The sequence below is a fragment of the Prionailurus viverrinus genome, chromosome A2 (assembly GCF_022837055.1).
Source record: "Prionailurus viverrinus isolate Anna chromosome A2, UM_Priviv_1.0, whole genome shotgun sequence".
Lineage (NCBI taxonomy): Eukaryota > Metazoa > Chordata > Mammalia > Carnivora > Felidae > Prionailurus > Prionailurus viverrinus.
Genome location: NC_062562.1, coordinates 64,553,773 through 64,577,676, shown reverse-complemented (window position 1 = coordinate 64,577,676; position 23,904 = coordinate 64,553,773). Strand labels below are relative to the sequence as shown.

General features: G+C 35.4%; 1 protein-coding gene across 2 annotated transcripts in view; it reads left to right on the top strand.

Annotated features, from left to right (window-relative positions):
* The window catches only part of ZPBP (zona pellucida binding protein), a 113,392-nt gene that overhangs the window by 36,747 nt on the left and 52,741 nt on the right, over nt 1-23,904 (top strand). For both annotated transcript variants that reach the window (XM_047826548.1, XM_047826540.1), the window contains one exon: nt 16,134-16,210. In XM_047826548.1, coding sequence (XP_047682504.1) covers nt 16,134-16,210 — 77 coding nt within the window. The remainder of the gene's footprint in view (nt 1-16,133; nt 16,211-23,904) is intronic.

Here is a 23,904-nt window from a genome sequence, read left to right as displayed (position 1 = left end):
TCTCTCTCTCTCTCTCAAAAGGAAATAAACATAAAAAAAAAATAATCAGAGAACCAGCTCTTCTTTTTGTTAATAATTTGTTTTATTTTTCCTGTTCCCTATTCCATTTATTTCTGCTTTAATTTCTTTTGAGTTTTTATTTAATTCCAATTAGTTAACACATAGTGTTATATTAGTTTCAGGTGTACAACCTAGTAATTCAACTTCCATGTATCACCTGGTGCTCATCATGACAAGTGCACTTTTTAATCCCCATCACCTATTTAGCCCATCCCCCCATCCACCTCCCCTCTGGATTGGAAGAGCAAATATTGTTAAAATGTCTATACTGCCCAAAGCAGTCTACACTTTTAATGCAGTCCCTATCAAAATACCAACAGCATTTTTCGTAGAACTAGAAGAAACAATCCTTAAATTTGTATGGACCCCAAAAGACCCTAAACAGCCAAAGCAATCTTGAAAAAGAAAGGCAAAGCTGGAGGCATCGAAATTCCAGACTTCAAGTTACATTACAAAGCTGTAGTGATCAAAACAGTGTGGTACTGGCACAAAAATAGATACATAGATCACTAGAACAGAATAGAAAATCTGGAAATAAGCCTGACAGCTATATGGTCAATCAGTCTTTGACATAACGGAAAGAATATCCAGTGGGAAAAAGACCATCTCTTCAACAATGGTGTTGGGAAAACTGGACAGCTACATGCAAAAGAATGAAACTGGACCACTTTCTTACTCTGTACACAAAAATAAATTCAAAATGGATTAAATACCTAAAAGTGAGACCGTAAACCATAAAAATCCTAAAAGAGAACACAGGCAGTAACTTTATTGACATTGGCTATAGTAACTTCTTTCAAAATACGTCTCCTGAGGCAAGGGAAATGAAAGCAAAAATGAACTATTGGGACTACATAAAAATAAAAAGCTTCTGCACAGTGAAGGAAACCATCAACAAAAACTAAAAGGCAACCTACAGAATGGGAGACGATATTTGCCAATGATACATCTGATAAGTGGTCAGTATCCAAAATTTGTAGAGAACTTGTAAAACTCAATGCCCAAAACCAAATAATTCAATCAAAAAAATGGGCAGAAGGCATGAATAGACATTTCTCCAAAGAAGATACCTGCTTTAATTTTTCTTTTTGTCTTTCTTCTAATGTGAAGACAAGTTTTTTATTTTTATTTTTTCTTGTTCCTTGAAGTGTCATGTTAGGTTGTTTGTTGGAGATCTTTTTTGTTGATGTATACTCTTTTGTTTTCTTTCAAGAATTTGAAATTTTATCTTCTGCTAAATGTAGAAGATTCATTTTGAGTAAATATTTTTTATATACTGTGAAATATGGACCCAGTCTTCACTTAAGTGTGGATGTTCAGTTGTCCCAGCGCCATTCTTTGAAGAGACTGTGGTCTTCCCCGTTGCACTGTTACGGCACCTTTGTTGAGAGTCAGCCAGCCACCGATATATGGGTTTATTTCTACACTCTTCTACTCCATCGTTCTGTATGCCTGTCCTTAGACCAATACCACACTGTTTTTGTTGTGTTTTGTTTTTAATGTTTATTTTTGAGAGAAAGAGTGCGAGCAGGGTAGGGGCAGAGAAGGGGACAGAGGATCCAAAGTGGGCTGTGCACTGACAGCAGCGAGCCTGATGCAGTGCTTGAACTCACAAGCTGTGAGATCGTGACCTGAGCCAAAGCTCAACTGACTGAGCCACCCAGGCGCCCCGCTACACTGTTTTGATCATAAGCTTTTGATAGTACTTTGTAGTGAGATTTGAACCTTGGAAATGAGAGTCCTCCAGTTTTGTTCTTCTTTTCAACGTTGGTTTGCCTAGTTGAAGTTGGTTGCAGTTCCATGGGTTTTAGCATCTGTCTTTCCATTTTTGCCAGAAAAGGCCATTAGGGTTTTGGTAGGGAATGCCCTGAACCCACTGACAGCTTTAGATAGTATTAACACCTTAACAATATTAAGTCTTCCAATCTGCGAATACAGGATATCTTTCCATTTATTTAGGACTTTGTCTTAGACCATTGAGCTGCTGTAACAAAATACCACAGACTGGGTAGCTTATAAACAATGGAAATGAGGGGTGCCTGGGTGGTTCAGTCAGTTAAGCGTCTGACTTCGGCTCAGGTCATGATCTCGTCATCTGTGAGTTCGAGCCCCGCGTCGGGCTCTGTGCGGACAGCTCAGAGCCTGGAGCCTGGTTTGGATTCTGTGTCTCTCTCTCTCTCTCTCTGCCCCTCCCCTGCTCATGCTCTTTCTCTCTCTCAAAATAAATAAACATTTTAAAAAAACAGTGGAAATTTATTTCTCACATTTTTGGAAGCTGGAATTCTGAGATCAGGGTGCCATCATGTTCAGGAAGGATGCTTTTCAGGTGTGCAGACTTCTCATTATATTCTCACATAGCAGGAGAAGCCAGGAATCTCTCTGGAGGGACTTTTGCAAGAGTACTTGTAACCCCATGCATAAAAGCACTACTCTCGTGACCTAAGAACCTCCCAAAGACCCCCACCTCCTAATATCATCACATTGGGCATTTGGATTTCAAGATACGAATTTGGGGGGAAGATACACATATTGAGGCCATAGCAGATTTCTTTAATTTCTCTCAGCAATGTTTTGTACTTTCCAGTGTGTTAAGTATTGCACCTCTTGATGGATTTATCACTATGTACTTATTTATTCTTTTTGATGCTGTTTTGAGTGCATTTTGTAATTTATTTTGACATTGTTCATTGCTAGTATGTAGAAATTCACTAATTTTTGTGTGTTTTCTTGCATCTTGGTTGAATTAATTTGTTAGCTCTGTGTTTTTTTGTGTCTGTGCTTGGAATTTTTAGTTTTTTCCATATAGAAGATAATGTTACCTGAGGATAACAATAGCTTTGCTTCTTGGATTTCAACTTGTATAATTTTTATCTCTTTTTCTTGCCAAATTGATTTTGCTAGCCTGTCCAGTATACTGTTTATTAGAAGTGGCACAAGTAAACATCCTTGAATTGCTTGTAATCCTAGGGGGAAAGCTGACATCTCACACTATTGAATATAATATTGGCTATGGGCTTTTCATAAAAGTTCTTCATCAGGTTGAAGCAGTTCGTTTCAATTCCGAGTTTGAGTGTATTTATCATGAAACTGTCAGATTTTGTCAGATGTTTCTTCTTTATCAAATGAGATTATCCTTTTTTTTTTTTTTTACCCCTTCTATGAATGCATGTGTTTAATTTTTGATTTTCATATGGTGAACTGTCTTTGCATCCCTGGGAAATATCCCACTTAGTCAGGGTTTAAATTCCTTTGGTATGCTACTGGAATTTGTTCATTACTATATTATGGAGAATGTTTGCATTCATAAATTGGCCCAGAGTTTTCTTGTGATGTCCTTTTCTGGCTTTGGTGTCAGGGTAATGTTGGCTTCATGAAATTAGGTAGGAAGTGTCCCTTTTCTATTCTTCCAGAAGAGATTGAGAGTTTCTCTAATTACTCTTGATAGAATATACCACTGAAGCCATTGAATCCTGGGTTTTTCTTTATTGGGAGGTTGTTAATTACTGATTTGATCTTTTCTTGTTGTTGTTATATGCTTATTCATATTTTATGTTTCTTTGTGACTCAGTTTAGGTGGTTTATATTTCCATCTCTTTTATCTAGGGTATCATATTTTTGCATATAGTTATACATAATATTCTCTTATAATTCTTTTTATTTATGAAAGGTAGATAGGTAGTAATTCCCTTCTTTAATTTCTTTTTTTCTTTTTTTTTTGTAATTTTTTTTTTAATGTTTATTTATTTTTGAGACAGGGAGAGACAGAGCATGGACGGGGGAGGGTCAGAGAAAGAGGGAGACACAGAATCTGAAACAGGCTCCAGGCTCTGACCTGTCAGCACAGAGCCCGACGCGGGGCTCAAACTCATGGACCGCGAGATCATGACCTGAGCCGGAGTCGGACGCTTAACCGACTGAGCCACCCAGGTGCCCCATAATTTCTTTTTTTCTTTGGTTAGGTGGTGATCAATATTGTAGATCTTTTTAAGGAACCAACTTTTTTTGTTTTCCTTGATTTTATTGTTTTTTTCTATTCTCTGTTTTGTTTATACCTGTTCTATTTTGTACTGTTTCCTTCTTTCTGCTGTTTTTGATTACAGATTTTCTATACAGATTTTCTGATTTTAATTTTCTTGATTTCTGGTGTTTGGTTTTGTTTTGTTTGTTTTTGGTTTTGTTTTTGCTTTTCTAATTCCCCTGACTTTTATTATTGATTCCAGTTACTCAAGTGTTTTTAAATTTTTTTCTAATTTGCATTTTTTTAAGTTTTTATTTAAATTCCAGTTAGTTAACATATGATGTGTAGTATTAGTTTCAGATGTACAACATAGTGATTCAGCACTTCCATGCAACACCTGGTGTTCATCACAAGTACACATTCTGAATTTTATATTTCTGTTCTTCTGATTGAATTTGTCCTTTTTTGGTTTCCTTAAGATAAAAACTTTAATTTAAATTGTTCTTCTCCTCTAGAATTTGAGTTCAGTACTATAAATTTCTCTCTAAGCCCTGCTTTTACTGTATCCTACAAATTTTGATAAGTTGTATATTTCATTTGGTCCAGAATATTTGAAAATTTATCGGGACTTATTTTATTCATGTGGTATATATTGGTCTGTTGTTTAAGGTGCAAGAATCCTCCAGCTCTCTTTCTATCATGTATTTCTCGTTTAATTCCGTTGCAGCCTGAGAGCATGTATTGTATCGTTCCTCTTTCAAAACATTTTTCAAAACGTGTTCAGTGGTCCGGAGTGTTGTCTGTCGTGGTGAAAGGTGCATGTGCTCCAGAAGAATTTGTATTCTCCTGCTGGATGAGGCATCCTATAATTGTCAGTTGGATGCATTTGACTGATGTTGCTCTTGAGGTCCACTATGTTGTTACTGATATTTTACCTTCTGGATTTGTCACAGATTGATCAGAGTTGTTGAAGTGCCCATCTCTATTAGCAGAGTGCTCCACTGTCCTTGTGGTTTTATTAGTTTTGGCCTCCCATTTCTACATACTATGTTATTAGGCTTGTACTCGTTAAGGATTGTCTGTCTTCTTGGAAAAATGACACCTTTATCATATATAATAACCTTAATTGTGATAACTTTTCTTTTCCTGATGTTTTATCTACAATGAAAATTAATATTACTGTTCCAGCTTTCTTTTGATTTGAGTTTGTGTGTATATCTTCCCCTACCCCTTTAATCTTCATCTACCAGTGTCTTTGTGTTTAAAGTGGGTTCCTTGAAGATGAGCTATAATTAGGTGGGTTTTTTTTTGAAAATTCATTCTGACGGTCTTTTTAATTGGTATATTTAAACCGTTGACTCAAAATCAGTATCGATGGGGTTGGATTGAGATCCGCCACATTTGTTACTGTTTTGTGTTTGCTGCCCCTTGTCTTTTGTTTCTTTTTTTGTCTTTACTTTTTCTGTGTTCTCTGCTTTTAATTGAGCATACGTATGATTCGGTTTTTTTATAACAGAATTCCCAAATTTGTTCTCCCTTCCCCTTACAACAACACTGTTGTGTACTTAATTGTCCCTAAGCTTTAATCCACTGTACGATGTTCACATTATTTGGAACAAGCTATTTATTGTCCGTTTAATGTTAATATTACCTTCGCTTTTTACTTCTCTAATGATATTTATTTAGATACAAGTTTTGGACATATGTTGTTTTCCTTCTCTGTGAAGAACTTCTTTTCACATTTCTTGCCAGGCAGCATTTCTGGTGACAGATTTTCTCAAGTTTTGTTTATCTGAGAAAGTCTTTTTTTCTTCTTCAGTTTTGAAGGATAATTGCACTGGATTCAGCCTTTTAGTTTGGTGGCAGTTTTTCTTTCAATACTTAGATTTACTCACTCTACTCTCTTCTTGCTTGCATGGTTCCTGAAGAGAAGGTTGGCTTAATACTTTTTGAAAATAGTTTCTATTTTTTATTGTGGTCAAATACACATGACATAAAATTTGCCTTCACTATTTCAAATACACAGATAAGTGGTATTAAATACATTCATGGTTTTGTGTCATTTTCATCATCATCCATCTCCAAAACCCTTTTCATCGTAGAAAACTGATTCTTTATCCTCATTAAATAAAGTCCCTATTCTCTTCGCAGCCCCAGGCATCCATCATTCTACTTTATATTGCTGTGATTTTAATGATCTCATAAAAGTGGAATCGTACAGTCATTTTCTTTTTGTTACTGGCTTATTTCACTTACTGTAATGTCCCCACGGTTGATTCATGTTGTTACATATGTCAGAATGTCCCTCCTTTTTAAGGCTGAGTAATATTTCATGTACACACACACACACACACACACACACACACACATTTTGCTTATCCATTCATCCACTGAAGCCCTTAGCTTGCTTTCAAGCTTAGCTGTTGTGAATAATGCTGCTTATGAGTGTACACGTATCTCTTTGAGACCCCGCCTTCAGTTGTTTGGAGTGATACTTATAAGTAGATTTGCTGGATTGTTGTAAGTGTATACTTATAAATATATATGGTAATTCTGTATTGATTTCTTTAAGGAACTGCTTTAGTTTTCCACAGGGGCTACAACATTTACCATTCTCAATAACAGTGCGTAGGAGTTCTCATTCACCATGTCTTCACCAGCACTAGTTCTTTTTTTTTTTTTTAATGCTTATTTATTTATTTTTGAGAGAGAGAAAGAGAGAGCACAGAGAGAGGGAGACACAGAATCCGAAGCAGGCTCCAGGCTCTGAGTTGTCAACCCAGAGCCCGACACAGGGCTTGAACCCACGAACTGTGAGATCATGACCTGAGTCGAAGTCAGACGCTCACCTGACTGAGCCACCCAGGTGCCCCATTTTTTTTTATTTTCATAGTAACCATTCTAATGGGTACGAGGCAGCATCTCATTATAGTTTTGGTTTGCATTTACTTAATAATTAATGATTCTTGAATACCTTTTCATGAGCTTATTGGCTGTTTGTACATTTTCTTGAAAGAAATGTCTGTTCAGTTCCATTGTCCATTTTTGAACCAGGTTGGTATCTTTTTATTTAGTTTTATGATTTTTCTGTGTATTCTGTATATTAATCTATTATCAGATCTCAATTTGCAAGTAGTTTCTCCCATTCTGTACATTGCTCTTAACTCTATTAATATTGTCTTTTGATGTACAATTTTTCAACTTTTCATGAAGTTTGTCTAGTTTATTTTATTGCCCTTACCTTTGGTGCCATATGTGAGAAATCATTGCCACATCCAGTGCTGTGAAGCTTTTGCCCTATACTTGCTTCTGACAGCGTTTTGGATCTTACATTTAGGCCTTTGATCTATTTTGAGTTAATTTTTGTATATGGTATTAGGTAAAGGTTCAAATTCATTCTCTTACCTGTGGATGTCCATTTTCCCAGCACCATTTGTTGGAAAGACTTTCCTTTCCCCATTGAATCATCTTGGCACCCTTATCAAAAATCATTTGACTGTATATGTGAGGGCTTTCTTCGTGTCTAACTCTTCCACTGGTCTGTATGACTGTCTTTATGCCAGTTCCATGCTGTTTTGGTTGCTATAGTTTTTTTAGTAAGTTTTGAAATCAAGAATTGTGACGCTTTCAGCTTTGTTCATTTTCAAGATTGTGTTGGCTATTCCAGTCGCTTGTGATTCCATATGAATTTTAGGGTGGGTTTTTCTATTTTTACAAAAACATCATTGGAATTTTGGTATGATTGCACGGAATCTATAGGCTGCTTTGTGTGGTGTTGACAGTTTAACACTATTAGGTCTTCCGATCTGTGAACATGGCATATTTCCATTTATTTTTGTCTTCTTCATTTTCTCACATCAGTGCTTTATAATTTTCATCATGTAAGTTGTTCACCTTCTTGGTTAATTCCTGAGTATTTTTTTATACTATTGTAAATGAAATCGTTTTCATAATTTCTTCTTCATACTATTGGGTGTAGTTTTAGAAATGCACCTGACTTTGTATCTGGCAAGTTTGTTGAATTTATTTGTTTGTATAGTTTTATTTCTGGAATCTTTATTTCTACATATAATGTTATATCATCCGTGAATAGAAGTAACTTCACTTCCTTTCCAGTTTGATACTTTTTATTTCTTTTTCTTGCCTTACTGCACTGGCTAGAACTTCTAGTACTTTGTTGAACAGAAATGGCAGAAGTCCACATCCTTGTTTTTTTCCTCATCTTCAAGGAAAAGCTTTTAGTCTTTTACCACTGAATATGATTTTGGCTGTTGCTGGTGTGTGTGTGTGTGTGTGTGTGTGTGTGTGTGTGTGTGTGTGTGTATCTTTTATTATATGGTGGGATTTTCCTCCTGCTTCTATATTGTTGAGTATTTTTTTCATGAAAGGGTGTTGAATTTTGTAAAATGGCTTTTTTGCATCAAATGAGATGGGCATGTGTGTTTTTAGCCCCTTTATTCTGTTAATGTGGTGTCTTACATTGCTTTTTGTATGTTGATCCATCCTTGCGTTCTGGTAGTAAATCCCACTTGATCATGGTGTATTACTCTGTGAATATCCTCCTGAATTCAGTTTGCTAGTATTTTGTTGAGGAATTGTGCATCAGTGTTTATTAGTGATACAGATCTGTTATTATTTTCTTTTCTTATAGTATCTTTGTCTGCTTTTTGTGTTATGGTGATGCTGGCCTCATAGGATGAATTTGGAAGTGTTCCTTCCTCTTCTGCTTTTTGGAAGAGTTTGAGAAGGGTTGGTATTGATTCTTCTTTAAATTGTTGTAAGAATTTGCCATTGAAGTCCTCCAATCCTGGGTTTCTCTTCTCAGTTCTGTTTTCCTTTAGAAATTGTCATAGTCTGGTATTAGGTACATGAATTAGGTGCATACATGTTTATAATTTTTACATATTACCACTCTATTAAATCTATTATTAATATATAATGTTCTCTTTTATACCCTTTTTTGATTTCAGGCTTATTTTGTCTCATATTTGTGTAGTCACCCCTGCTCTCTTTTTGTTACTGTTTTTGTGGAGTATCATTTTCCATCCTTCCACTTTCAGTGTACTTGTGTTTTTGTATCTAAAGTGAGCCTCTTGCAGACAGCACATTGTTGGATTATGGCTGTTTTATTCATTCTGTCAATCCCTGTTTTTTGAGTTGAGAGTTTAATTCATTTACTTTTAAAGTGATTACCCATAGTACAGGCTTTACTTCTGCCATGTTGCTTCTTGTTTTCTATTTTGTTCCTCATTTTCTTCATTATAGCCTTCTTTTTTTTTTTTTTTAAAGTTTATTTATTTTGAGAGAGAGAGAGAGAGAGAGCACATGCGCAGGTAGGGCAGGGGCAGAGAGAGCGGGAGAGAATCACACGCTGTCAGCCCAGAGCTGGACACCAGGCTCCATCTCACGAACTGTGAGGTCATGACCTGAGCCTAAGTCAAGAGTCAGACTCTTAACCAACTGAGCCACCCAGGCGCCCCAATTACAGTCTTCTTTTGTGTGTAGTTGACTTTTTGTACTTAAATGTTTAAAGCTTGCTTTATTTTCTTTTGTGTATGTTCTATAGGTATTTTCTTTGTTGTCAAAATGGGAGTTACATTTAACATCCTAATGTCATAACGCTAATTTGAATTTATACCAGCATAATGTTAGTACCGTCTGGAAACTCTCCTTCAACAGTTCTGTTCCCACCCCTTTCAGTTGTTGATGACATAAAATTATGACTTTATATATTGACCCAAAATATAAACTAATATTTCGAATGAATTTAGTCTCTCAAATTGTGTAGAAAGTAAAATGTGAAGTTACAAAACAACGTTGCAGTCATACTACCTTTAGGCTGTTTTTTAATCATGTCAATATTACTGTTATAATCCAGTCTTACAATAATAGCAGCTTTTAGCATCACTCATACATTGACCTTTATTGAGATCTTTATTCACATGGCTGTGAATTTCTGTCTCGTGTCCTTCCTTTCACCCTGTACGACTCCCTTGACCATTTCTTGGAGGGCAGATCTAGTGGTAGCAGAGTCCCTCAGCTTTTGTTCATCTGGGAATGTCTTAATTCCTCCCTTACTCTTGAAAGACAGTTTTGCATGTTGTAAGATTCTTCGTTGACATTTAAAAAAAACAACTTTTAGCACTTTTATTATATCAGCCCAGGACATTTGGCCTCTAAAAGCTTTTATGTGAAATCTGCTCAGAACCTTATTGAGGATCCGTTGTATGTGACAGGTTACTTCTCTCTTCCTGCTCTCATGATTCTTTGTCTTTCAGAAGCTTCATTATAATGTGGCCTCATGTGAGTCTTTTTGAGTTTACCTTACTTGGTATTTGTTGAGTTTCTAGATGTTTATATTCATGATTTCATCAAGTTTGAGAAGTTTTCAGCCACCGTTTATTAAAATACTTTCTCTGTCACTTTCTGTTCCTTCTGGGACCCCCACAGTGTAGATTTTGGTCCATTTGATGATGTTCAAAAGTTTTCTTAAGTTCTGATCACTTTCCCTCGGTTTTTTTCTTTTCTTTAGATTTGATAATTTCTAATGTTCTGTTTTTAGGTTGGCTGATTTGTTTCTTCTGCCTGATCAGATCTGCCTTCAGATCAGTTATTCACTTCAGTTCTCATACTTAGCAGCTCCAGGATTGCTTTTTAGTTTCCTGTTTCTTCAATATTTCTATTTGTTTGTACAGAATTTTGACTTTATCCACACCTACTCTGATTTTTTTCCTCATCTTCAGGAGGGTTGTTTTATATGAGAGAACCTCTTGGGACGAATGGAGGCCTAAACTTACGAACCTGTGGAGGGCCCTGTAAGACAGAACTCCCCTAGAGTTTCTGATACTTGAGTTTGCTCGCTGTGAGCCTTCAACAGATTCTGAATTACAGTTTTCTTACTGGTACTAGCTCCCCTGGCTGGCTCTTGGGGCTTCTCCTGGTGAACAATAGTTAACCTGTATCCACCCATTTTTCTCTACAATTTTGTGGACAGCAGTTTTCCCGGAGACCTTACTTATTTGGTGAATCAAAGAAGAGTTTGTGAGTTTCAGTGTGTGTACCTCTTACGAGGATGGGAGTGATGGCATCCAGGTTCCTTTCATGGTGGACTGTAAAGCAGTAGTTCTCTCAGATCTTTTTTGTTTTCTTAATGCTTCTGTTACTGATTTTTTTGTGTTTAATTGACTATAAAATATCATTTTGGTTTTATTCTCATTTCCTTTTCTGAATGTATCTAGTTATTCTCTTGGCAGCCACCGTGCATTTTACAATTAACAACTTGAATATATAACTATATAGTTTGGATTAATACTAGCCTAGTATGAGCAGTGTACCAAAACTCTGCTCCAGGATAGTTTGTTCCTTCCTCTCTATGGTGTGCTCAGTGATTGCATTTTTGTATACGTTGTTTACCATTAACATAGATTTATGACTATTGTCTTATGTATTTATTTTTAATCACATACATGAAAAAAGTGGAGTTAAAAAAATAAAAATACAGCAATATTGCCTATTACCTGTGTAGTTAACTCTACAACTGTTACTTATTTCTTTGTATAGCATCAAATTATTATCTGTTGTCCTGTTACTATCTAATGTTTCAAACACTGTGTTTGGAATATTTTACTTTCTTCTTCATTTCTGAATGCTAGTTTTCCAGGATTCTTGGTTGAAAGCGTTTTTTCTTTTAATGCTTTAAATATGTTATCTCACTGCCTTTGAACCTCCATGGTTTTTTTTTACAAGAAATCTGCGATTAATCTTTTTATGCACTTGAAGGAAGTGACAAGTTTTTTTTTTTTTCTTCTCTCTCTCTCTCTCTCTCTCTCTCTCTTTTTCTGCTTTCCATATTATCTCTTTGATTTTTGACAGTTTGGTTATAATCTCTTTCACTGTTGAATCCCTTGCATATATCCTGCTTCAATTCCATTGATCTTTTTGGATATGTGATTCATGTCTTTCATCAAATTGGGACACTTTTGGCTATTATTTTTTCAAGTGTTCTTCAAGTCTTTTTCTTTTTCTTTTTCTCTTTCTTTTTCTCTTTCTTTTTTTTTTTTTTTCTCAACTAGGACCCCCATTATGCTTATGTTAGTACACCTGAAGTCCAATAGTCTCTTAGGCCTTCAGTTCTTTTCCTGCTTTTTCTTCCTGCTCCTCTTAACTGGATACTTTCAGTTTACCTATCCTCAAATTCACAGGTTCTTTCTTTCACAAGATCAATTGAAAACCTGTAGTGCGTTCTTCATTTTAGGTGTTGTAATTGTTAGTTCCAGAATTTCTGTTTGGTCTCCTTTTATATAATCTTTTACTTTATTAATATGATATATTTGTTGAGAAATCATTTTCCTTTTTGTTGTTGTTCTCTGTTCATTATTTCCTTTAGCTCTTTGAGTATATGCAATCCAGTTGGTATGGAATATTTATTTGTCTAATAATTAAATTTCTGTGCTTCCTCAGGGATAGTTTGTTTGTTTGTTTTCATGTATGGTTCATACTGTCTTCTTTCATTCCTTGTAATTTTTTTTTGAAAACTGTACATTTTTTTTTTTAACGTTTATTTATTTTTGAGACATAGACAGAGCATGAATGGGGGAGGGTCAGAGAGAGGGAGACACAGAATCGGAAACAGGCTCCAGGCTCTGAGCTGTCAGCACAGAGCCCGACACGGGGCTCGAACTCACGGACCGTGAGATCATGACCTGAGCTGAAGTCGGCTGCTTAACCGACTGAGCCACCCAGGCACCCCAAAAACTGTACATTTTTAATATTCTAACAGGTAGTTACCATGAAACCAGATTCTTCCACCTCTTTTGTGTCTGTTGTTATTGTTCATAGGTGTTGTGGTTGTTGGTTTAGTGACTTATCTAAACTACCTTTGCAAAGACTGTTCTTTGTTGTGTGTGATCTCTCAGGTCTCATGTCCTTTAGCTTGATGTTAGTGTTCTGATAAGAGATTCCTTAAGTGCTGTGCTTAAGTCAACTTCCCTTGATTCAGGTTCTTTTGAATCAATGATTCAGAGACCATTGATTGAAAAACCATTTGATTCTTCTAATTGTAAAAATTCAGCTATTTTCCAGAGTTTCAGCAAAGTTGACTCTGTTTTGGGTTATTTTTGTCAGCATTTCTGTGGTAGGACATGGCTCGAAGTATCCGAAATCACCATATTACTGACATCATTTCTTTTTCATTGTTTCATTTTGTAGAAAGTTTAATCTAAAAAAACAAAACAGGGTGCATAGTTTCATACAACGTGAGGTTAGCCATCTAGCCTAAGTAAAGCATGTATATCATAGGCAGGAGTTCAGGAAGAAATTGTGCTGTCTCAGGTCCAGAGAACTGATGGAGTGAACTGATCTAGGGAGCGTGAGCGTTATGTGGTTTATCTAACATGGTGGATGAAACCATACTGCCTGTTGGCCCTTACTAGCTTTGTACTGGATTTTAACTTAAACATTCTACATGTTGGTGACTTGATTGATCACTGTCCGTACTGACTGATCCTGAAGACTGGATAATTTCTGTTGATTCTGTGTTACTATTTCCAACAATTTTGATTTAGCGTAATAAATAGTAGATTTTAATGAATTTTTTTATTTGCCTTAAAATTTTATAAGGATTTAAATTAAAAATAAAATTGTGGGGGCGCCTGGGTGGCTTAGTCAGTTAAGCATCTAACTTCAGCTCAGGTCATGATCTCACAGTTTGTGAGTTCAAGCCCTGCATCAGGCTCTGTGCTGACAGGTCAGCTCAGAGCCTGGAGCCTGCTTCGGTTTCTGTGTCTCCCTCTCTCTCTGCCCTACCCCCACTGGCGCTCTGTCTCTCTCTCTAAAATAAACATTAAAAAGTTAAAAAAATAAAATTGTGTATCTTCATGATGATCTGATCTCATAATCATATTATGTTAAATTGGTAGACTCTGGTCTACCATCTTCTGAATTACTTCATGAGCAATAGCTTCAAAAGCCAGCATTACCTTGGGTGAATAATATTTTAAATATTTGGCTACAATTTGAAAATGCTTTCTTTAACTCCATTGTATATTTTTGATACATAAATTTAGAAATTTTACATTTCCTGGGTCTGGTTTTAGGATGGTCTCATTTTAAAAGGATTTAAAGTAAAAATAGTCCATAAAAAAAAAACAAAAAAAAACCCAAAAAAAAAACCTCCTTTTTTTTTTTTTTCCCCTCCAAATCTACAACCCTACTTGGAGGTCTGCTTCAGCTCAAACACCTTGTTCTGTTTGCTTTTATAAAATCACCCAGATGTGGTTTGTCTTTTTGTGATATTTGATAATTCTTTGTGATATAATTCAGATGAAAGCAGGGAAGAATACTGAAGGGGCGCCTGGGTGGCTCAGTTGGTTAAGTGTTCAACTCTTGATTTCCACTCAGGTCATGATCTTGCGGTTCGCGAGATCGAGCCCTGCGTTGGGCTCAGCACTGACAGCATGGAGTCTGCTTGGGATTCTCCTTTCCCCTGTGTGTGCATGCTCTCTCTCAATTGTAATTGTCAAAATAAATAAACTTAAAATAAAAATAAAAAAGAATACTGAAATAATGAAGATTGCCCAATATTCTACAAGTGTATTCTGCATTTATTAGTACTTCTGTGGTCAATTTCATTACCTTCGTATCAACACTTATCCATCCAACATATTTTACATAACATATCAGGCAAAGTCAATAATATAGAGCAAGGATCTTTCTTCAAGAAGGTCATATTCTACTTAAAGGAAGATGTCATATAACAGTAGTACAGCAAATACTGTGGCGGAAATTCCAGGTGTTCTTTGGGTGCTATGAAAGTAGAGATGTCATTAGGAGATAAACAGTTAAGGAGACCCATGAAATTATTGGTGTTTTAAAAAAATTCCATGCAGAATAGCAACTTAAAGTCATGTATAAAGACAACACAGAGTATATCTAGGAAACATTCTAGAATGGCTAATGGGTAGGATATGATTGAGAATTTGGAGAAAGTAAAATAGTCACGATTGCTTGTGGTTAGAGAAGAGCTTAGATTGTTAAGACTGACATATTTATATTTAAAATTTTTTTTTAATGTTTATTTATATTTGAGAGAGACAGAGACAGAATGCAAGTGGGTTAGGGACAGAGAGAGAGGGAGACACAGAATCCAAAGCAGGCTCCAGGCTCCGAGCTGTCAGCACGGAGCCTGACATGGGGCTCGAACTCACTAGCTGTGAGATCATAACCTGAGCTGAAGTCAGATGCTCAACTGACTGAGCCACCCAGGCGCCCCTGACATATTTATATTTTAAATCTTATTTTTACAACTGGAAAGAATGGCAAAATCATAATATTTAGCCTGTTGTTTTACAGAGCAGAGAGCAGAAGTCTCAAGGAGATAGTAAATAATGTGCCTGGGTTTCTTGATGATAGACCTAGGGGTAGAAATCAGACTTTGTATATTTTGGTCCATAGTGAAGTAACTGAGGGTTTTAGAACCCTGATAATTAGGTTGATGAGGTAATTTAGAAAGATTATTTAATAGAATTCTCTAAAGTCCTCTTTTTCGTATTCCCCTTTTGGTTTTTATCTCTTTGCAAATTTTTTATATCTTCCATGTTCCTCAGTCAAGTAAGGTATAGTTATTCATGGTAGTCTCTTAATGATCCTTTGAATTCCCATGTTATCGGTTACAGTGTCTCCTTGTTTATTTATAATTTTGTTGGTTTGGGACATTTCTTTTTTCCTTGGTTAGCTTTCCTAAGAGGTTGCCAATTTTGTTTCCTTTTCAGAGGAGCAACTAACTCTTACTTTGGTGAAGCTTTTCTATGATTTTTCTGTTCTTTATTTCATACATTTCTGTTCTAGTCTTTATTGTTATGATCAGGCATTGTTATTGTTACTATCATTATTATTAATTCTTAGGATCAGTATAATAGTGAGGTTTTCCTGATTCATATTAAAAAACTTTTTGGCTTAGGTTTGTAGCTAAAAAGAGTAGTTTAACATTAGGAAAATTGCTTAATTACGAATGGAAGAGAAGTATTAGATAAATCATCTGTTTTATATTTCAAAAGCCAGTTTTAATATTATGATACAGTACTTTGGGCCCATGATAAAATAAAATGTATTTTCTCAGTTTCATCTCTAGACACTGAAAAAGGACCTAAGCCATGTGCAGACCATAATTGTGAATCTTCCAAAAGACTGTCTAAGGTATGTTATGTGAGGCTGGAGAAAGAAAACACCATGAACATGCTCAGTGTGTAAGTAAGCACTTCAGCTGTTTTAGAACACATCAGATCCAACCCTGCACTTAGGAAGTTCAACAATAAAAATAAAACTTCAAATAATAAATGACAATAACTTAATAGAGTTATTATTTTTATGAAAAGCTTTAGAATTTAGCATCTTGTGACTATATTAAGAAAGATGATTTTTCCACTTATTGGCCTTATTTGTTCCATGTAATTAGTGTATATGTATACGTACATATATTAGTATGTTATATACACTATGTATATGTTATATATGTATATTAGTGTGTATGTGTATATCTATGTAATTATAATTAAATCACATAGAGTCCTCTCAGTGCTTAGGCTAAAAATTATGCTGAAACTCCCAGCAGGTATTTTAATGTACTTTTCTCTCTCACATTATACTCCACATATGTAACATACAGCAGTGTTTTCCTGTCTCTAATGACTCTTCAGTGATCATAAGCACTTTGTAAAAAGGTGATATTTTTGAATACTTAGAATATAAAATTATTTACATTATGATAGTTGTAAGGGTTTCCTGTTCAAGGTACAGGTATTGCATATTCAGGTCAATATCCATTACTTTTGCTCAGTGAAATTGATTGAAGGGGATGATTTCTTAACTTGCACTTAGTAAGCCTCCTGAAATAGTATTGCTACATCATCAATCTGTATGTTTTCAAGTATTTCCATTTAAAATTTTTCCTTAGGGGTTATCTTTCACCTATGGGATAATTTTTTTGTTTTTTTGGTTTTTTTTTTAACTTTTGAAATAGGAGTTATGTTATGGGGCACCAGGAACAGAGAGCAGTAAATCTTATTTTTTTAATCTTATTTCTTAATCCATGGGTACTGTGCTAACCTTTATTATTAACACATCTTTTAGACTTCTACCAATCTTCAAACTTTTACATAGTCATAAACCTTCATTTCTTTGGTGATGGAGTGGGAATGTGTGTTCAAGCCTGGGAATTAGGAGTAGGGAAGGAAATGGACACATTTTATTAATTTTCTTCAAGATGATCTCATGGTGCTACCCATTTGTAGTTTCCTTCCGTCATTTAACATTGAGAGTCAATTTTATTTCTACTTTTTAAATAGAAACAAAAAATCAAATTCTGCAATCCATGAAGCTTGTAATAAGAAAGGTCTGCAATTTTATTAACTCCATTTGTTCGTTTAGAATGTTATTTGGTTATATTAGGTTGTTCCTGGAACATTCTGCCCTGTGACTTTTCCTTTCATTTGGATACTTTTTTTTTTTTTTTTTTTTGCTATTCATCTGTCCCTTTGCTTCCTTTTTTCTCTTCTGTCCTCCTTCCTGTTGTCCTTCTTTTCTTTCTTTTCTGGGCATAAAATGGTCTCTTTTTGTTTGTTATCTCAAAATAAAGACTGGTGCTTTTCTGGCTTGATGGTAGTGTAATAGCAGTGTAATGGTTAGCATAATGATAAAAAGAATTCAGTAGCACCTGGGTGGCTCAGTCCTTTGAGCATCCACCTTCACTTCAGGTCATGATCTCCTGGTAGGTGAATTCGAGCAGGCACCAGGCTCCCTGTGTCTCCCTCTCTCCCTCTGCCCCTCCCCAGCTAATGCTTTTTCTCTCTCTCAAAAAATAAATAAACTTAAAAAAAAAAAGAATTCAGAATTTCCAGGCCAAAGTATTTTCAAAGAAGCATTTCTGGGGCCTTCATTTGCAGATCTGAAAAATTATTTAATATTATCTGCTTTAGTGTTCATTTCATTTGGTTTTCAACTTTAGGGCCTTTTCATTTTGCATTAGCTTCTTATTTATTGCTATAAATACACTTCTTTGAATTTAGAAAGATGTAAGCAACTTGAAATTTTCCCCCAACTATGGTAAATTCAAACTTATCTTGGCATATTTGCTGCAGTGAAGATCTATCTGGCTCTTTGAAGATTTGATCCGAGTATGTTCTGTTTCTTCTTAGATGCACTGTTTTTCCACTGTTCTCTTGCATTGATCTGTTTGGTAATCCTGTGCCATACTTTCTTCATCACTGTACCTTTACAGCAAATCTGATGTCAGGTAGTATAAGTATTTTATCTTGGTTCCTTTTCAACATTGTTTTATATTTTCTAGGTCCTTTGTATTTCCAAAAAATGTCTATTTTTTATTTTTTTAATGTTTTTATTTTTGAGACAGAGCACCAGTGGGGGAGGGGCAGAGAGAGGGGGGCAGGGGATCCGAAGCAGCTAGGTGCTGACAGCGGTGAGCTGACACGGGGCTGGAACTCAGGAACCCCAAGATCATGATGGCTGGAGCCTAAGTTGGACACTCAACCAACTGAGCCACCCAGGTGCCCCTGTTTCTAAAAATTTTAAATCAGCATGTCAGGTTTCTAAAAACAATGAAAAATGCCCCAGATTCTGATTGGAGTTTCCATATCTCTCCCAGTCAGTTGGTTAGAAGTGAAATTTTAATAATATGAAGTTTTCTTATACCTGATCATGTTAGTTTTTCCATGTTTATTTAGGTTTAAAAAATTCACTTTTCTTTTTTTGGCAGTTTTTAGTTTAAATGCCTTGCATGTTTTCTGCTAAATTTATTCCTAAGTATTTTGTAGGGTTTCTTTTTTTTTTTTTTTTTTTTTTGGTACTATCTTAAATGGAATATTTAAAAAATTCATTTGTCAGTTTCAGTTTTCAATAGATGTTTGCATGTTGTATATTTGCGTATTGTATTTGCCACCTTGTTAAATTCATTTGCTATAGTAGTTGTTTTAAAGATTACTTAGGATTTTCTATATAAACCACCGTGTCATATGCAGATAGAGACTGTGTTTTTGTTTTTGTTTTTTTCCTGATTTTTATACCTTTTGTTTCTTTACTGATCCTGTTTGAATGGCCAGATTTTACAGTATTTAGTCATAAGAGTAGGTATCCTTTTCTTGTTCCTGATCTTAGGGGAAAAGCATTTAGTCCTTCACTATTAAATACATTGTTAGCTCCAAATTTTCATAGATGCCATTTACCAGATCAAGGAAGCTCCTTTCTGTTTCTAGTTTACTGAGAGATTAGTAATCTAGTTATGGATATTTGTTCAATTGTGTTAATACTAATTCTGCCTTTATTGAAAAAAACCCATATATCTTCATTATAAGTTTAGCAGAAAACATGGAAGACCTTCAAACTAAAAACCACAGTTTGTGCTTTTATCCTTATAAAATGTCCCCTTTAACCCTTGCTCTCAAATGTTATCTGAAATTAATATTATTAATTCAGTGATTCTGTGCTTACGGTTTGCCAGGGATACGTTTCTAACCATTTGGTTTCAATTATCTATGTCCTTATATCTAAAATGCATGTTTCTTATAGACAACATGTAATTGACCCCTTTCTATTCTCAATAAAAACGTCTTTAATTGAAGTATTTATTCCAGTAAAGTTTAATGTCATTATTGATATAATTGGATTTATGCCTATTATTTTACTATTGTTTCCTTATTTTCCCTTCTTTTGTAATTTTGTTTCCCTTTTTCTTTTTCATTCTTTGTGTGTATTTTCAGAGTTTCATTTTATCTATCTATGTTTATTTATATTGAGATACAACTGACATATAACGTGATACGGCTGTTAGTTTTAGGTTTACAACATAATCACTTGATGTATGTATATATTGCAGTACTATTATTACACTAAATTAACATCTATAACCACACAGAGTTGCTGATTTTGTGTGTATGTGTGATGAGAATTTTAAGATATATTATCTTAGCAACTTTCAAATATACAGTACATTTTTGTTACCAGAGTAACCATGCTGTACATGACCTCCCCAGACTTACTTAGTTGTTTTACCACATCTACGGTTTCACTTTCCATGGTTTCAGTTACCAGTGGTCAACTATGGCCCCAAAGCAGATAATCTTTCTTTCTCATGTTTGTCAGTAGGTCATTAGTGTCAAAATGCCTGCATTATTCACCTCACTTCATCTCATCACATGGGCTTTTTTTTTTTTTTTTTTAATTTTTTTTTCAACGTTTTTATTTATTTTTGGGACAGAGAGAGACAGAGCATGAACGGGGGAGGGGCAGAGAGAGAGGGAGACACAGAATCAGAAACAGGCTCCAGGCTCTGAGCCATCAGCCCAGAGCCCGACGCGGGGCTCGAACTCCCGGACTGCGAGATCGTGACCTGGCTGAAGTCGGACGCTTAGCCGACTGCGCCACCCAGGCGCCCCATCATCACATGGGCTTTTGTATCATCTCACATCATCACAGGAGAAAGAAGGGGGCAAGTAGAGTGCAATAAGATATTTTAAGAGACAGATAAAGAGACTACTTTCACATAACTTGTGTTATAGTACATTATTATAATTGTTCTATTTTATTGTTGTTGTTAATCCCTTATTGTGATATAATTTATAAACTCAACTCTACCATAGGGATGTATGTATAGGACAAAACATGGCATATGTAGGGTTGAGTAACAGCCACAGTTTCAGGCATCCATTGGGGATCTTAGAATGTATTCTCCACGGTAAGAGGGGACTCCTGTAACTGGAGCTCTGTGCCATTTGATCACTTGTTGACACATCTCATCCCCTGCCCAACTTTGATTGTTTTAAGATTGCACATATAAGTGAATTCAGACAGTATTTCTTTTTCTTAATTTTACTTAGCATAATGCCCTTAAGATCCATCCATGTTGTTGCAGATGGCAGGATTTCCTTTTATTTTACATGTGTGTATATGTGTGTGTTTATTTATAGTTGCGTATGTGTATATACATACACACACATGTATATATATATATATATACATGTGTGTGTATGTACATATATGTAAATGCATACACACACACACACACACGGTGTTTTCTTTACCTGTTTATCCATTGATGGACACTTAGGTTGTTTCCATGTCTTGGGTATATAAGTAAATGCTGCAGTGGACATGGGGGTGCACATATCTTTCTGAGATAGTGATTTCCCGGATATATACCTGGAAGTAAAATTGTTGAATTATCTGGTGGTTCTGTTTTCAATTTTTTGAGGAACTTGTCTGTGGTTTTTAGTGGCTGTACCTATTTCCATTCCCACCAATAGCCCACAAGGTTTTCATTTTTCTCATCGTCTTTGCCAGTGCTTGTTATTTCTTGTCTTTTTGATAATAGCCTTTTTCAACAGGGGTGAGGTTATATTTTGTGGTAGTTTTGATGTGCCTTTCTCTTATCACCAATGACATTGAGCACCTTTCCACGTATGGGTTCGCCATTTGTAAGCCTTTTTTTGTTTTTTGGAAAAATGTCTGTTCAGAACTTCTGCCCATATTGTAATTGTGTTTTTTGTCATTGTTTTTATTGACTTGTAGGAGTTATATATTTTGGATATTAACCCCTTAACAGATACATGATTTAAAATTGTTTCCTTCCATTCCATAGGTTGCCTATTTATTGCTGGTTTTCTTTGCTGTACAGAGGCCTTTAGGGTTGCTGCAATTTCACTTGTTTATTTTGGTGTTTGGTATCAAATCCAAAAAAGTCATTGTCAGAACCGATCTCAAGGAGCTTACCCCCTATCTTTTGTACCAGGAGTTTTATGGCTTCAGGTTTTACATTTAATAAGTGGATTGCTTTGGGTAGTGTGGACATTTTGACAGTATTAATTCTTCCAACCCATGAGCATGGACTGTTATCCCATTTATTGTGGCTTCTTCAGTTTCTTTCATTACTGTCTTGTAGTTTTTAGTACGTAAGTTTTTCACCTCTTTGGTTCCATTTATTTTTAGGTATTTTATTCTTTCTGATATATAATTTTTTATGGGATTGTTTTCTTAGTTTATCTTTCTGATGTTTTATTTTTAAAGTACAGAAATGAAGCTAATTTTGTATGTTGATTTTATAACCTGCAACTTTTCTGCATTCATTTGTTTTACAGTTTTTTTTCTTTGTAGGTGGAGTCATTAGGGTTGTTACATATAACACCCTCCCATCTGCAAATAGAGTCCTTCTTCCTTTCCAGTCGAATGCCTTTTCCTTCTTTGATGCCTTGAACTGTTTTGTATCTCCTTGCTCTGACTGGTGCTTCCCGTACTGTGTTGAATCAAGGTGGCGAGAGCAGGCATCTGCCTGGGTTTCCCATCTCAGAGGAAGACTTTGAAAGTTTCACTGCTGACTATGTCAGCTGGGGGTTTGTCATGTATGGCCTTTGTTATGTTGAAGTTCATTTCCTCTGAACCCACTTTATTGAGAATTTTTATCGTAATGGATGGTGAATTTTTGTCATGATTTTTAACCACCTATTGAGATGGTCATATGATTTTTATCCTTCATTTTCTTAATCCGGTGTATTGTACTGATGCATTTGTTTATGTTGAGGCTTCCTTGTAGCCTTGGGATAAATGTCACCTGATCATGATGCTGTTTTTTAAAAAAAAAAAATTATTTTTTTAATGTTTTTATTTATTTTTGAGAGAGAGACAGAGTACTAGTGAGGGATGGGTATAGAGAGAGGGAGACACAGAATCCGAAGCGGGCTTCAGGCTCTGAGTTGTCAGCACAGATCCCGATGTGGGGCTCGAACTCACAAACTCTGAGGTCATGACCTGAGCCAAAGTCGGACACTCAACTGAGTGAGCCACCAGGCGCCCTGATGTATGATCCTCTTAATGTAGTGTTGAATTTGGTTTACTAATGTTTTGTAGAAGATTTTTGCATGTCTGTTCATCCAGGATAGTGACCTCAGTTTTCATTTCTGGTAGTGTCCTTGTCTGGTATTTGTATCAGGTAATGCTGGCCTCATAAAATGAGTTTGCAAGTGTTCCCTCCTTTTGTATGTATTTTTAAATAATTTGAGAAAAATTCTATTAATTTGAGAAAAATTGGTATTAATTTTTTCTTTGAATTTTTGGTAAAATTCACCAGTGAAGCCATCTGTCTGGTCCTGGACTTTGGTTGTTGGGAGGGTTTTTGATTGTTGATTTAGGCCCCTTACGAGTAATTGATATGTTCAGATTTTCTCTTTTTTCATGATTCATTCTTGGTAGGTTGTATGTTTCTATATATTTATCCATTTCTTTTAGGTTGTCCAATTTGTTGGTATATAATATAATTGTTCATAATAGTTTCTCGTGTTTTGTATTTCTGTGGTATGGTATGTAATGTCTCCATTTTCATTTCTGATTTTATATGCTGGAATCTGCTTTCTTCTTGGTGAGTATAGGTAAAAGTCCATATTTTTTAGTTTTTTTAAACTGCTTTTTGTTATTTTTTTATTGTCTTTTTGGAGTCTTTATTTTTCTCTGATCTTTATTGTTCTCTCAATGAGAAATGAGAGAGATCATGACCTGAAGTGAAATCAAGAGTCAGATGCTCAAGCGACTGAGCCACCCAGGCGCCCCTCTGTTTAAATCTCCTTACCTTGCGTGTGCGTTAACTAATTACTGTATTTATTATGATCATAGTTATTTTTTTACTATTTGTCTTTTGTTCTTCATACAGTATTTGTAAGTGATTAAGCAGTTAACACTAGATTATTCAGAATTCCACTGTACATTGACCTTGAAATGTGCACTTTCACATGTTTTCCTGGTTACTAATTAGCATGCTTTCCCTTTAGCTTAAAGCACTCCTTTGAACATTTCTCATAAGGCCAGTCTGGTGGTGAGGAACTCCTTCAGCTTTT